At 37.3% G+C, this 16,298-nt stretch overlaps 2 protein-coding genes across 2 annotated transcripts in view; both read left to right on the top strand.

Moving 5' to 3' along the window:
* Nucleotides 1–13,238, top strand: part of LOC141564989 (uncharacterized) — a 138,068-nt gene extending 124,830 nt beyond the window's left edge. Inside the window, exons 3-5 of the mRNA XM_074307913.1 lie at nt 1,428–1,554; nt 2,537–2,605; nt 10,935–13,238. Coding sequence (XP_074164014.1) covers nt 1,428–1,554; nt 2,537–2,605; nt 10,935–13,003 — 2,265 coding nt within the window. The 3' untranslated portion in view covers nt 13,004–13,238. The remainder of the gene's footprint in view (nt 1–1,427; nt 1,555–2,536; nt 2,606–10,934) is intronic.
* The window catches only part of LOC141564996 (uncharacterized), a 218,839-nt gene that overhangs the window by 9,020 nt on the left and 193,521 nt on the right, over nt 1–16,298 (top strand). The gene's annotated exons all lie outside the window — the stretch shown is intronic.

Here is a 16,298-nt window from a genome sequence, read left to right on the forward strand (position 1 = left end):
AGGAGAAATTGTCCTCTTGCTGCTGCTCACCTCCTGCTGCCTCAGGCCACACAGATCTTCCCAAATCTTTCTGAATGCCTTCTCTTTGCCATTTTTGTAGTTTTCAGATATATATATATATATATATATATATATATATATATGTAATTCTTTTTTTCCCGAAGCAATTGTCATTAATGACTTTGCCCAGGGTCACAAAGGTAGGAAGTATTGTCTGAGGTAATATTTGAACTCAGGTTCTCCTGGCTTCAGGGACACTGCTCTAACCATTGTCCAATCTAGTGGCCCCTATTGGAATTTGTTTTAACCTTCAATACAAAATAAGAGAAGAAAAAAATTTCAGGGAACCAGCAGAACAATAACAGCAGATTGGATAAAACAAACCTGCACAATAAATGTTACAAATGGATCAGGAGCTGTCCAGCATTTCTTTGCATCCTGGTAAGTTTTCTTTTATTCTATTTTATTTTCTTTATCTCCTGAGACCCCTCAGCTATAATTAGGTACTTCTAGAATAACTCTACCATATTCAGCTCATACTTAGCCTTTCTCTTCCTTTACCATTGCTTTGGTCAAAGCAACAGGCATTTAGAAAGGGAAGAGGCTCTGTGGGAATATAGAGGAGATGCAAAGGAGGAAAAATCAGTCCCTGCCCTCAAGAAACTTCCATTCTAACATGGAGGACAACATGCCAGCAGCTGTATCCACACCAGTTGTGTACAGTGTAGGTGAGAGACCTTTGAATGACTGCTTTGAAATGTTCTCAAAGGATATGACCTTTGGGTAAATTCCTTCTCTCTACTTCAGTTTGCTTTTGTAAGTTGATGACCATTGGGCCACATCCATTAAGAAGTATGTGATTCTGAAATTTGGAACACAAAATCTTACAAGAATGAGTGTTGAAAACTATTTGTACTTGCATTTGGGAAAATAAAATAACATTGGGGGGGAAGGATAGTGTTTTCATCTGGATAAGACTTAATTTTTGGCCTTTGGAAAATTCACAGAATCTTTTTTTCTCCTCAGTGATCATGGACATGTTTTAACTCTACAGCACATAATACTTACTAGCTTCCCATAAACACTTCATGCCATTTTCTTAACATGGCACTGCCTGATTTCACCTCCACAAATCCTCATCTCTCTCTGCTAGAACCCATGACTTTCCTACTTCCACAGGCAGTAATTTCCTAATGAGACATTTCTCAATTTTATTTCAACTGAATGTATAAAATGTGTTTTTCTATATTCCACTGGTCTTTGGGGGACTTTGGTTTTAGTGCTGGCTCTGAATCCTATATGGGCTTTCACTTTTGGGCAGATCCTCCTCCATGCTTTCAGTCCCTTCTCTAAATTGAGCAGCATTGGATTAGGTCAGTTATGAAGCATGCTTCAACTGTTAAGTCCTCTGGGTGTTGGTGTTTTAGGAGTTGGTGACCTTCAAGGATGTGGCTGTGCACTTCAGCCCGGAGGAGTGGGGTCTGTTGGACCCAGATCAGAAAGAGCTGCACAAGGAGGTCATGCTGGAGAATGCCGAGAACTTGCTCTCCCTGGGTAAGGAGTGCTTCTCTTGGAACTCTGGAACTGCCATCAACATGAGTGTCGCCATCGCCTCCCTAGGGTGCAGAGTTGCAGGCTTTTACCACTGCTTAGAAAGGCCCAAGGGCTGTCTCCTGTCCCTAAGAGACAGGGTCCTCCTGCTGCCTGTTCTTCTATGAATGGTCTTTACAGTTAAGAGGGAACCTGGCAGTTTTGTTTGCAAACCTTCTGAAAACTGGTCCTGCCCCTTTTCACTGAACATGGGATAGGAGGAAGAACTCCTTCCTCTTGGGGGGAATCTTTCCAATATTCTTTTGGGTAAAAAAGAAAAATAAATTTTTACTTCATTGCCCCCGTGGAACTCATAAATTCCCAGCACAGCAGCGGGTCCTTGATCTTCCTTCATACATCCCCCAAAGTCCTGTACAGATACAGGGAGAGAAAGGGAAGGAAGGAGGTTTTTCCATACATTTGCTTGTATCCAGGCCTTGTGCTCAGAGCTTCCTTCATGCACATTATTGCACTTGATCCCCACCATAACCCTGTGTTTTGGGCTGCATCTTTACCTTTCTTTTACAGGTTTGGAGGATGAATCAAACAGATGAAATTAGTTGCCCAGAGGACATAGCCAGGACATGTCTAAATCCAAATTTGAACTCCGGGTTTCCTGACTGTAGGCTAGGTGCTCCCTTCTCTATGCTACCAGCATGGAGTGCTATGCTACTAACACAGCAGCTACCAGCTGCTTCTAATGTCCAGAAAATGGAAGCTGTGAGATGTTGCCATCCTGCTGCAAAGGAGGCAACAAAATCAGGATATTCTGACTCCAGATTGCTTGCTTGGCCTCTTTCCCCTCTGCCCTCTTCCCCTGGCAATAAGCACCCTGAAAACCATCCTTGTCCTTGGAACCACCCAGTGGGCCTTGCACCCCCGCCCTGTTCAATGAGGAATAAGTGATCAGTTTCAAGGCTCACACCCACTATCTTCCTCCTCCCAGGACTTATGGTTTCCAGAGAAGATTTAATCTCCCTTTTGGAGAGAGGAGGCCTGAGGAACTCCTGTCCTGGTGAGTGAGTTGCAAGCTGGGGTATAGGCTGCTATCCCAGGAAGCTTCTTCATGTGATGTGCATGTGGGTGGGAAACTGGCTTGGATTGCTTTTTCAGACTCTTGTGGTAGTGAGACCTTGAGCACCTCACTGAACCTCTGAACCTCAGTCTTTTCATTTATAAAATGAGGGGCTTGCACTCCATGGCCTTTCTGTTCCCTTCTAATGAAGAATCAATGATCCTAGTGGAGTCTTTGTTGGAAATTTGGGGCCGTCCAACTATTTACAATCAAGGAAAGAGATCTCAGGCTGTCTTAGGCCTTCCTTAAGCCAAAAAGCATTTATTTTTAGTTTTTTGATATTTATTTGAAATTAAAACAAAATAGAAAAAGTCAGAAAAGAACAATTTTTACACATGTTTTATGTTCTGCAGAACATAAGGGAGGATTCAAAATAGATAACAATAAATTTCCATCCGCCATAAATGATAGTGTATTTAGTGCCATCCATTGCTTTCTGCTTTCCTTAAATTTTTCTTTTCTTCTTTGCTGTACACTTTTTATTTTATTCTTCTCCTCCCTTTCCCCCGCTTTTATCTTCTGCCAACTCTCCCATGCAGGCTACAGGTAAACACCAATACATAGGGCAAATAACAACCTCTTAGGAAAGCTGGCCACAAGCTGGAACTGATTAGTTGCAAGACTCTCTTCTTGCCTCCTTCCTTCCCTTCCTCCCTTGTCTCTCTCTCCACTTTCTTATCCTTCCTTGCCTGTTTTCTTTTTTCTTCTTTCCTTCCATCCCTCTGTTCACCTAGGATATCATATATCCTTAACTATAAATGCTCTTAAAAGCAGTTTCTCCCTCTTTTTTATCACTAAACTGTCTTTGGATAGATTTCCTTTATGTTTTCTTTTCCTTCCTTCCTTCCTCCCTCCCTTCCTCCCTCTCTTCCTTCCTTCCTTCCTTACTCCCCTAGGGATACACACCTAGAAATTACTGTTTGAGGACAGATTTACACTGGGGTCCTCTTGACTTCAGGACTGGTACTACTCTATCCACTATGCCCTGATTCCTTTCTTAAGGAACAAACTTTAAATTAAAATCAGTCTGATTCTCATCGAGTGCCCATAGCTTCCTTGCTAAATTCATTTGGTCTTTGCTTGGGTCCTCATTGACTTAAACTAAGTGTAAATCAGAGTCATTTCTGCTTTGGCCAGAAACCCTGAGTCCTCCCCTAGTCATTCATTCATTCCTTTTTATTTATTGAGATTTTTTTAGCCTAGATAAGAGATTAATTGTCTCCACTGCTCCCTAGCCTTAATCTGGATGAGGGCAGCTTTATTCATAGGAGACCTGTTGGAGAACTTACCTTAAAAAGACTCAGGTCTCCACTGTCCATCTGCATCCAGAGCCATCTCCAGTAATCCTGATCTGTACCTGGCCAATGAACACAGATGGACTGTGTGAGGGAAAGTGGGGCCTGTGACCTTGGACAGCCCTCCCTCACTTAAATTCAATTCACTCTCTACATAACTGACAGCTTCCCTTAGGTTAGGGATATGGAGGGAAAGACTCCTGGTTATTCCATAATAGCATCAGGAGCCCTAGGCCCTTGTCATCTTCAGTATGGGATTTATTCATATGTGAGAGGGAGCAGGAAAGAGATAGAAATAGAAACATAAATTTGGCCCCTCAGAGGGACCAGCATGCAAGCACTGTGGTGGGATTGGGCCATATGATCAGCCCCAGATAAGGTCAGCCAATTAATAAAAATCGATTAAGCACCTGTTCTGCTCTAGGCATTGCATTAAGCCCTGGGTGTAGAAAGAGAAACTGTCAAGAAGTTTTAAATCCAGAATAAAAACTTAGAGATAGTTTGAGCATAAGCAACAGTTTATAAAACTTATTCTTAGTAATCTAAGCAAAGGAAACTTTTTTATTGAAATGTATTATGGTAAAAAAAAAAAAAAAAAAAAAAAAAAAAAAAGAAATGTATTATGGACCAGAACACTGATCTTTTTTTTTTTTTTTTAATTAATTTTATAATTATAACATTTTTGACGATACATATGTAGGTAATTTTTTACAACACTATCCCTTGCACTCCCTTCTGTTCCAAATTTTACCCTCTTTCCCTCCACCGCCTCCCCTAGATGTCAGGCATTCCCATATATATTAAATATGTTATAGTATAACCTAGATACAGTATCTATGTGCAGAACCGAATTTTGTTGTTGTTGTTGTTGTTGTTGCAAAGGAAGAATTGGATTCGGAAGGTAAAAATGACCTGGGAAGAAAAACAAAAAATGCAAACAGTTTACACTCATTTCCCAGTGTTCCTTCTCTGTGTGTAGCTGTTTCTGTTCATCATTGATCAATTGGAATTGGACTAGATCTTCTCTATGTTGAAGATATCCACTTCCATCAGAGTACATCCACATATAATATTTTTGTTGAAGTGTATAATGATCTTCTAGTTCTGTTCATTTCACTCAACATCAGTTGATGTAAGTCTCTCCAAAACTCTCTGTATTCATCCTGCTGTCATTTCTTACAGAACAATAATATTCCATAACATTCATATACCATAATTTACTCAGCCATTCTCCAATTGATCAATATCCATTCATTTTCCAGTTTCTAGCTACTAAAAAAGGGCTGCCACAAACATTTTGGCACATACAGGTCCCTTTCCCTTCTTTAGTATTTCCTTGGTATAAAAGCCTGGTAGTAGCACTGCTGGATCAAAGGGTATGTACAGTTTGATAACTTTTGGGGGCATAATTCCAGATTGCTCTCCAGAATGGTTAGATTCTTTCACAACTCCACCAACAATGCCTCAGTGTCCCAGTTTTCCCACAACCCCTCCAACATTCATCATTATTTGTTCCTGTCATCTTAGCCAATCTGAGAGGTATGTAGTGGTATTTCAGCGTTGTCTTAATTTGCATTTCTCTGATCAATAGTGATTTGGAACACTTTCATATGAGTGGAAATAATTTCAATTTCATCATCTGAAAATTGTTCATATCCTTTGACCATTTATCAATTGGAGAATGGCTTGATTTCTTATAAATTAGAGTTAGTTCTCTGTATATTTTGGAGATGAGGCCTTTATCAGAACCTTTAACTGTAAAAATGTTTTCCCAATTTGTTACTTTCCTTGTAATCTTTTTTGCATTAGTTTTGCTTGTACAAAAGCTTTTTAATTTGATGTAATCAAAATTTTCTATTTTGTGAACAATAATGATCTCTAGTTCTCCTTTGGTCACAAATTCCTTCCTCCTCCACAAGTCTGAGAGGTAAACTATCCTATGTTCCTTTAATTTATTTATAATCTCGTTCTTTATGCCTAAATCATGCACCCATTTTGAACTTATCTTAGTATGTGGTGTTAAGTATGGGTCCATGCCTAGTTTCTGCCATACTAATTTCCAGTTACCCAGCAGTTTTTGTCAAATAATGAATTCTTATCCCAAAAGTTGGGATCTTTGGGTTTGTCAAACACTAGATACTATTTTTATTCACTATCTTGTCCTGTGAACCTAACCTATTCCACTGATCAACTAGTCTATTTCTTAGCCAATACCAAATGGTCTTGGTGACTGCTGCTTTTTAATATAGTTCTAGATCAGGTATAGCTAGGACACCTTCATTTGATTTTTTTTCCCATTAAATCCCTTGAAATTTTCGACCTTTTTTTCTTCCCATATGAATTTGTTATTTTTTCTAGGTCATTAAAATAGTTTCTTGAGAGTCTGATTGGAATAGCACTAAATAAATAGATTAGTTTAGGGAGTATTGTCATCTTGATTATATTCGCTCAGCCTATCCTAGAGCACTTAATGTCTTTCCAGTTATTTAAATCTGACTTTATTTTTGTGGCAAGTGTTTTGTAATTTTGCTCATATAATTCCTGACTTCCCTTTTGTAGATATATTCCCAAATATTTTATACTACCGATAGTTATTTTGAATGGAATTTCTCTTTGTATCTCTTGCTGTTGAATTGTGTTGGTAATGTATAAAAATGCTGAGGATTTATGGGGATTTATTTTGTATCCTACAACTTTGCTAAAGTTATGAATTATTTCTAATAGCTTTTTAGCAGAGTCTTTGGGGTTCTCTAAGTATACCATCATATGATCTGCAAAGAGTGATAGTTTGATTTCCTCATTACCTACTCTAATTCCTTGAATCTCTTTTCGGCTCTTATTGCCGAGGCTAGCATTTCTAGTACAATATTGAATAGTAATAGTGATAGTGGGCAACCTTGTTTCACTCCTGATCTTACTGGGAAAGGTTCCAGTTTATCGCCATTACATATGATGTTTACTGATGGTTTTAAATATATGTTCCTGATTATTTTAAGGAATAGTCCATTTATTCTTATACTCTCAAGTGTTTTTAGTAGGAATGGATTTTGAATTTTATCAAGTGCTTTTTCTGCATCTATTGAGATAATCATATGGTTTTTGTCAATTTTGTTATTGATATAGTCGATTATATTAATAGTTTTCCTCATATTGAACCAACCCTGCATTCCTGGTATAAATCCCACTTGGTCATAGTGTATTATCCTGGGGATGATTTTCTGTAGTCTTCTTGCTAATATTTTATCTAAGTTTTAGCATCAATATTCATTAGGGAGATTGGTCTATAATTTTCTTTCTGTGTTTTCAGCCTACCTGGTTTAGGTATCTGTACCATGTCTGTGTCATAAAAGGAATTTGGTAGGACTCCTTCAAATCCCTATTTTTTCAAATAGTTTATATAGCATTGGAGTTAATTGTTCTTTAAGAGTTTGGTAGAATTCACATGTAAATCCATCTAGTCCTGGGTATTTTTTTCTTAGGGAGTTGGTTAATAGCTTGTTCTATTTCTTTTTCTGAAATGGTACTATTTAGACTATTTACTTCTTCCTCTGTTAATCTGGGCAAGCTATAATTTTGAAGGTATTCTTCCATTTCATTTATCGAGTTTATTAGCATAAAGTTGGGCAAAGTAACTCCTAATTATTGTTCTAATTATTAGTGGCGTGTTCTCCCTTTTCATTATTAAGACTAACAATTTGCTTTTCCTCTTTCCTTTTTTTAATCAGATTTACTAAGGGTTTGTCTCTTTTGTTGGTTTTTTCATAGAACCAACTCTTAGTTTTATTAATTAATTCAATAGTTTTTTTACTTTCAATTTTATTAATCTCTCTTTTTATTTTTAGAATTTCAAGTTTCATGTTTGTCTGGGGGTTTTTAATTTGCTCCTTTTCTAGCATTTTTAGTTGTAAGCCCAATTCATTGACCTTCTCTTTCTCTATTTTATGCAAGTAGGCCTCTAGAGATATAAAATTTCCCCTTATTACTGCTTTGGCTGTATCCCACACATTTTGCTATGATGTCTCATTATTATCATTTTCTCGGGTGATGTTATTAATTATGTCTATGATTTGCTATTTCACACAATCATTCTTTAGTATGAGATTATTTAGTTTCCAATTATTTTTTGTTCTATTTTCCCCTGGCTTTTTATTGAATGTAATTTTCATTGCATATTTACTATTTCTGCCTTACTGCATTTGATTTTGAGGTTTTTATGTCCTAATATATGGTCAATTTTTGTATAGGTTCCATGAACTGCTGAGAAGAAAGTGTACTCCTTTCTGTCTCCATTTAGCTTTCTCCAAAGATCTATCATATCAAACTTTTCTAGTACTCTATTTACCTCTTTGACTTCTTTATTATTTATTTTGTGGTTTGATTTATCTAATTCTTAGAGTGCAAGGTTGAGATCTCCCACTATTTTAGTTTTGCTGTCTATTTCTTCTTGCAGCTCTCTTAATTTCTCTTTTAAGAATTTAGATGCTGCACCACTTGGTGCGTATATGTTTAATATTGATACTGTTTTATTATGTATGCTACCCTTTAGTAAAATATAATGCCCTTCCTTATCTCTTTTTATTAGATCAATTTTTTTTTTGCTTGATCTGAGATGAGGATGGCTACCCCTGCTTTTGTGGCTTCACCTGAAGCATAGTAGATCCTAGATCCTGCTCCATTCTTTTACCTTTATTCTGAATGTATCACCCTGTTTCAGGTGTGCTTCCTGTTAACAACATATTGTAGGATTCTGGCTTTTAATCCAGTCTGCTAACTGCTTCCTCTTTATGGGGGAGTTTACCCCGTTCACATTTAAGGTGAAAATGACTAATTCTATATTGCTTGCTATCCTGTTAACCCCTGCTTATGCTTTTCTCCTTTCCATCCCTCTTACCCCCCTCCCTAGTATTAAACTTGTGAGCACCACTTGCTTTTCACAGCCCTCCCTTTTTAGTATCCCTTCCCCACCTTAAAGTTCCTCCCCCTATTTTACCCCACAATTTCTGTATTCCCTTCTCCTTACCTTACTCCTTCCCTTTTCCCTTTTCCCCTCCCACTTTTCAATGAAGTGGAAGGAGTTTCACCATAAATCGAATATACCAATTATACACACTATGTTCATCCCCCTCCTTTCTTTCTTTCAGATATAACAGGTTACCTTTACCTCTTCATGAGATGTAGTACCACCACTTTACCCTTTTTTGTGATATAATTTCCTTTCCACCTCTAGTTTCTAGGACAAATTATCTATGTGTTCTTTACATATCTTTATGCCAGAAATATAGTTCTCAAGATTTCTTTTTACTTTTTTAGAAATCTCTTGAGTTCTGTATTTGAAGATCAAACTTTTTGTGTAGCTCTGGTTTTTTCATCAAGAATGGATGGAATTCATTTATTTCGTTAAATGTCCATCTTCTTCCCTGGAAAAAGATGGTCATTTTTGCTGGGTAAGTTATTTTTGGCTGCATACCAAGTTCCTTAACCTTTCGGAATATCAAATTCCAGGCCCTTCGCTCCTTTAATGTGGATGCTGCTAGATCCTGGGTTATCCTTATTGTGGCTCCTCCATATCTGAATTGATTTTTTTTCTAGCAGGTTCCAGTATTTTTTCCCTCATCTGATGGTTCTTGATCTTGGCCACTATATTTCTTGGTGTTTTGATTTTAGGGTCCCTTTCAGTAGGTGGTCAATGAATTTTTTCAATGTTTATTTTTCCCTCTGTTTCTAAAACATCTGGGCAGTTCTTTTTGATATTTTCCTGGAAAATAGTGTCCAAGCTCTTTTTTTTCTCATATTTTTCAGGGAGTCCGATTATTCTCAAATTGTCTCTCCTGGATCTGTTTTACAGGTCTGTTGTCTTCCCCAGAACACTGATCTTGAAACAAAGGATTCTTACAAGGTTCTAAGTCAGTGGAATTGATAGAGACAATAGTTATCTAATTTAGCATGGTGCTTAATATTTCTCTATTTCAGTGCATGTACTTAGTACTTAATATAGTTCTACAAGATTCACACCTATGTTAAGAGAGCATATAAGCTCAGAGAAACTCAGCCAGAATCAGAACTAGGAAAGACAGAGAGGAAAGACAGACAAGTGGTGGCAGGCTCTCCTCATTCACTTCTCCACTGAGTAAGATCCACAAGGCCGCCAGAAAACTAGCTGAGCCCCAGGTGAAGGAGACAATAAAGGATTTGGACTTTAACCTCTGGCTACTCGTATGGTGATTACTGAACTGAAATGAAGGCTGCTTAGAGACCCCAAGAAAGTCTCAACAAAGAATATTACATTTTAAATAGAATATTGCAGAAATACATCATGTTTAACAGATGTATGTATATGGAGGGGAGGGATGTCTATGAAGGAAGGAAGAGTTGAGGTGAAGAGAATCAAAATTATAGTGACAACAGTAGTAGTTAACAAGCATATGGTGCCTTCTGTGTGCCAAGTGTTTTACAGGTATTATCTCTTTTGATGCATACAACAATCTGGGAAATGGGTACAATAATTACCTTTATTCTAAAAGAAAACTAGGCAAATAAGTACATTCCTAGTGATGCATAGCTAGGTGGTGCTTGAGATTGAATTTGAAAGAAAGGATTGGAAGTAAAATGCAGCACATCTATGTAATGCAATAGATTGAGAAGCTTCCTTTGCAGGTTCTATTTTTAATCTCTGCTACAGGGATTTGGATCAGGTTACTCAGCCATTCAGAGCTCATAGCCTGGTTTCTACATTATGAGATCCTTCACTTTGCCTTTCTCTTTGCTTTGTTGTGGGGTTCTAATTTTGTTGTATTGTGTGTGGAACTCTGTGGTAATTCAATCCCTTTATTGGTGTAAGCTAATAGCACTTAAAAATGATTGAATCTGTCTGTTTCACTTTGACAACTTTTGGCTGGAAAAATTAAATTCATTGATTTTATTATCAGCCAGCATTAGAGGGTATATTTATACACGTGTGTCTTTGTTTCTTTCAGATGCAGAGACATGGTTTGATATGAAAGAGATGACTACAAATCTGAAAGTGATCTCATGGAAAGACTTTTTTCAATATAGTGAATACAGGCCTCTTGTTGCTAAGCAGAAAAAAAACCATCCTGGAAAGGAACACTATGAATGGAATACACACAGAAATGCTTTAATAAAAAGTTCTAGTGTTGCTAAAGATAAGAATATACATTCTGAAGAGAAAACACCTGAGTGTCATGAATGTGATAAAGCTTTGCTTGTACTCTCTTCACTTGGCAAGCATCAGAGAATCCATGCTGGAGAGAAACTTTATGAATGTAAGAAACATGGAAAGACTTTGAAGGAGCAATTTACTTCTGCTAAACATGAGACAATTCACACAGAAAAACAGCCTTGCAAATGTAATCAATGTGGAAAGGATTTCCAATGTTATTCCAAATTGACTCAACATCAGAGAATCCACAGGGGAGAAAAGCCTTATAAATGTAATGAATGTGGAAAGACTTTCACATCTCACTCCCGTCTTGTTGTCCATCATAGAATCCATACTGGAGAAAAGCCTTATGAATGTAATGAATGTGAAAAGACTTTCACATCTCACTCCAGTCTTGCTGACCATAAGAGAATTCACACTGGAGAAAATCTGTATGAATGTAATGAATGTGGAAAAGCTTTCATAAATCGCTCCCGACTTGCTGTCCATCAGAGAATGCACACTGGAGAGAAACCTTATAAATGTAATGAATGTGGAAAAGCTTTCATACATCGCTCCCATCTTGTTGTCCATCAGAGAATCCACACTGGAGAAAAGCCTTATGAATGTAATGAATGTGGAAAGACTTTCACATCTCACTCCAATCTTGCTGCCCATCAGAGAATCCACACTGCAGAGAAGCCTTATGAATGTAATGAATGTGGAAAGGCTTTCACAATGCACTCCCGTCTTGTTGTCCATCAGAGAATCCACACTGGAGAGAAGCCTTATGAATGTAATGAATGTGGAAAGACTTTCACAATGCACTCCAGTCTTGCTGAACATCAGAGAATTCACACTAGAGAGAAGCTTTATGAATGTAATGAATGTGGAAAAGTTTTCACAATGCAATCTCGTCTTGTTGTCCATCAGAGAATCCACACTGGAGAGAAGCCTTATGAATGTAATGAATGTGGAAAGACTTTCACATCTCACTGCAATCTTGCTACCCATCAGAGAATCCACACTGGAGAGAAGCCTTATGAATGTAATGAATGTGGAAAGACTTTTACACAACGCTCCCCTCTTGTTGTCCATCAGAGAATCCACACGGGAGAGAAGCCTTATAAATGTAATGAATGTGGAAAGGCTTTCATAGATCGATCCTACCTTGCTGTCCATCAGAGAATGCACACTGGAGAGAATCCCTATAAATGTAATGAATGTGGAAAGGCTTTCACAATGCACTCTCAACTTGTTGTGCATCAGAGAATCCACACTGGAGAAAAGCCTTATGAATGTAATGAATGTGGAAAGACTTTCACATCTCACTCCAATCTTGCTGCCCATCAGAGAATCCATACTGGAGAGAAGCCTTATAAATGTAATCAATGTGGAAAGACTTTCACACATCTCTCCGGTTTTAATATCCATCAGAGAATCCACACTGGAGAGAAGCCTTATAAATGTAATGAATGTGGAAAGGCTTTCATCGATCGATCCTACCTTCCTGTCCATCAGAGAATCCACACTGGAGAGAAGCCTTATAAATGTAATGAATGTGGAAAGGCTTTCATAGCTCAATGCCACCTTGCTGTCCATCAGAGAATCCACACTGGAGAGAAGCCGTATAAATGTAATGAATGTGGAAAGACTTTCATAAGGCACTCTTATCTTAATGCACACAACAGAATCCACACTGGAGAGAAGCCTTATGAATGTAATGAATGTGGAAGAGCTTTCATACATTGCTCTCATCTAGTTGTTCATCAGAGAATCCACACTGGAGAGAAGCCTTATGAATGTAATGAATGTGGAAAGGCTTTTATAGATCGATCCCACCTTGTTGTCCATCAGAGAATCCACACTGGAGAGAAGCCTTAATAATATAACTTGTGAAAAGACTTTTAGATGCAACTTCATGTACATCAGAAAATCCACACTGGAGAGAAGCCTTTTGAATGTAATGACTATGGAAAGGCTTTCACACAGCCAGCAAGCTTTCTTCCCATCATACAATCTGCAGTGCAGAGGAGGCTTATGAATATAAGCAATGTGGAAAAACTTTCAAATACAAAAACTGTCTCATAAAACATCAGAAAATCCACACAGAAGAGAACCTTTATGGAGGCAATAACTGTGGAAACACTTTTACACGGTGCCATAGTGTTCGTAAACATGAGAAAATCCACATTGGACAGAAACCTCATGTAGAAACATTCAGAAAAAGTTTAAATCTTAACAATTGAGATTGCACATTAGAGGAAAACTTTTGAGTGGCTGGATCATGGTAAAGTTTTTAATATATATTAGTCCGTGACTAGACATTGGAGATACCGTACTGGATGTAAACCTCATTCATATAATCCATGTGGAAAATCATTCAGGCTCACTTCATCCCTGAATTGCAATCTCCTTTCTCAATCAACAAAGATTAAGAGATTTTAAAATCTGACTTTAAATTGTTTTTATTAGTTAATTTTCCTCTTCATTCTCTTGTTTATTCCTAAATTCTTTGGCTTTCTATCTATGTGATAAGTAATATGTTTCATATTCTAATTTTCTTTTAAATTATCTGTGGCTTAGATCTCCATTTTGACCTTATATTGCTAAATTGTGTTGTGTGGGTTTAAGGTTTTGTGAGATCTTTTCAGAAAGCTGACCCACAGAAGAGTGCTATAGTTTAGTGCTATAGTTGCAGAAAAACTCTCCCCCTTGAACCCTTGCTTAATGTTGTACAAATCACTTTGCCACATCAGCAAGCTTTGTAATGTATAGTTACTATTCTTAAGTGGAGTGGGTTCCTAGCTGGAGTCCACTATGTGGTAAAGTTGCTCAGGCCAGAGTGTAAAAACTCCTGCTCCATCTCCTCCACTTTGCCTCCCTTCTCTAGACTGCACTAGTAGAGTTGTTGCCCTATTCCTGCAGAAATGGAATCAACTGCTTTCTGCTCTGACTCTGAGAAACATCTATTTGAACTATTTGGGGTTGGTGGTCATTGTTCCACATGGTGTGAGATATTATATACATTGTAATCTTGTATTTGACAAATGTAAAGAGTAAAGACTTGGATAAGAAATTATTATTTGGTTAAAAATTTAATATTTATTTTAAAGGAAAATATACCAGTTAAATAGGTAAGTTTTCAAACATTCTAGCCAATAGCACAGCTAAAGAGCTCCCAAAAAAGGCCTCAAGTAAAGCACAGCTCAGGAATTCCTGGAAATCTTTAGGTATTTTCAAGTTGAAAAGCATTTCCATCAATTAAACGGGAGTCATGGTTTTCCCTTTTATACTGATTTTGCTCTCCCACCAGGATTCACAAAGCAATGTGTGTTACACACAAATAAATAGGGTTTTTTTTATAACCTTTTTTATTTTAAAATGTTAATTTTAATAATTTGCACTTTCCATAGCACAGCAACCATGAACTATCTTGTAATGTGGTGCAGACAAAAGATGCAGTAAAATACAAAGCATTTTTTTTTCACAAATAATTCCCTAGCATTTTGTGCAATCATCTCTTAAAAAAAAAAAAACACTTACTAGACATTATTTAATTTTTATAATATCAAAAATCTACAGTATCACAGACAATGAAAAGAATTCTTAAATTGAAAACACTTTTATCTTACCTTGTCTTCTGTCAGATGATGGTACCTCTTTATTTGCTTTCAGAAGACTAAAGGAGACGTTGCTGTATCATTAGTGACTTCTGTCTGGACATGGCAAGACTGCTTAGACCTTGGCATCACTCCTTAAAATGAGTCCTTGACCCAAGGTGGGAGTTGTTGGAGATCATAAAGAATGCACCACCTGGGTCTAAGTGTACCTGATCTAAAGCTATATTATATAGCAGCAGTCACCAAAACCATTTGGTATTGGCTAAGAAATAGACCGGTAGATCAGTGGAACAGATTAGATACAAAGGACAAAAAAGGGTACATCTATAGCAATCTAATCTTTGACAAACCCAAAGATTCCAACATTAGGGATAAAAATTCATTATTTGGAAAAAACTGTTGGGAAAACTGGAAATTAGTATGGCAGAAATTAGATATGGATCCACACTTAACACCATATACCAAGATAAGATCAAAATGGGTCCATGATTTAGGCATAAAGAGGGAGATAATAAATAGATTAGAGGAACAGAGGATAATCTACCTCTCAGACTTGTGGAGGAGGAAGGAATTTATTACCAGAGGAGAACTAGAGATCATTATTGATCACAAAATAGAAGATTTTGATTACATCAAACTAAAAAGTTTCTGTACAAATAATACTAATGCAAACAAGATTAGAAGGGAAGTAACAAATTGGGAAAATATTTTTAAAAACAAAGGTTCTGACAAAGGTCTCATTTCCAAAATATATAGAGAACTGACCATAATTTATAAGAAACCAAACCATTCTCCAATTGATAAATGGTCAAAGGATGTGAACAGACAATTCTCAGAGGAAGAAATTGAAACTATATCCACTCACATGAAAGAGTGTTCCAAATCACTACTGATCAGAGAAATGCAAATTAAGACCACTCTGAGATACCACTACACACCTGTCAGATTGGCTAAGATGACAGGAACAAATAATGACAAATGTTGGAGGGGATGTGGGGAAATTGGGACACTGATACATTGCTGGTGGAGTTGTGAAAGAATCCAGCCATTCTGGAGAGCAATCTGGAATTATGCCCAAAAAGTTATCAAACTGTGCATACCCTTTGACCCAGCAGCGCTACTACTGGGATTATATCCCAAAGAAATACTAAAGAGCGGAAAGAAACATATATGTGCCAAAATGTTTGTGGCAGCTCTTTTTGTTGTAGCTAGAAACTGGAAGATGAATGGATGTCCATCAGTTGGAGAATGGTTGGGTAAATTGTGGTATATGAAGGTTATGGAATATTATTGCTCTGTAAGAAATGACCAGCAGGAGGAATACAGAGAGGGTTGGAGAGACTTAAATCAACTGATGCTGAGTGAAATGAGCAGAACCAGAAGATCACTGTACACTTCAACAACAATACTGTATGAGGATGTATTCTGATGGAAGTGGAAATCTTCAACATAAAGAAGATCCAACTCACTTCCAGTTGATCAATGATGGACAGGGGTAGCTACACCCAGAGAAGAAACACTGGGAAGTGAATGTAAATTGTTAGCACTAATATCTG

The sequence above is a fragment of the Sminthopsis crassicaudata genome, chromosome 3, assembly GCF_048593235.1.
Source record: "Sminthopsis crassicaudata isolate SCR6 chromosome 3, ASM4859323v1, whole genome shotgun sequence".
In the NCBI taxonomy this organism is placed as follows: Eukaryota; Metazoa; Chordata; class Mammalia; order Dasyuromorphia; family Dasyuridae; genus Sminthopsis; species Sminthopsis crassicaudata.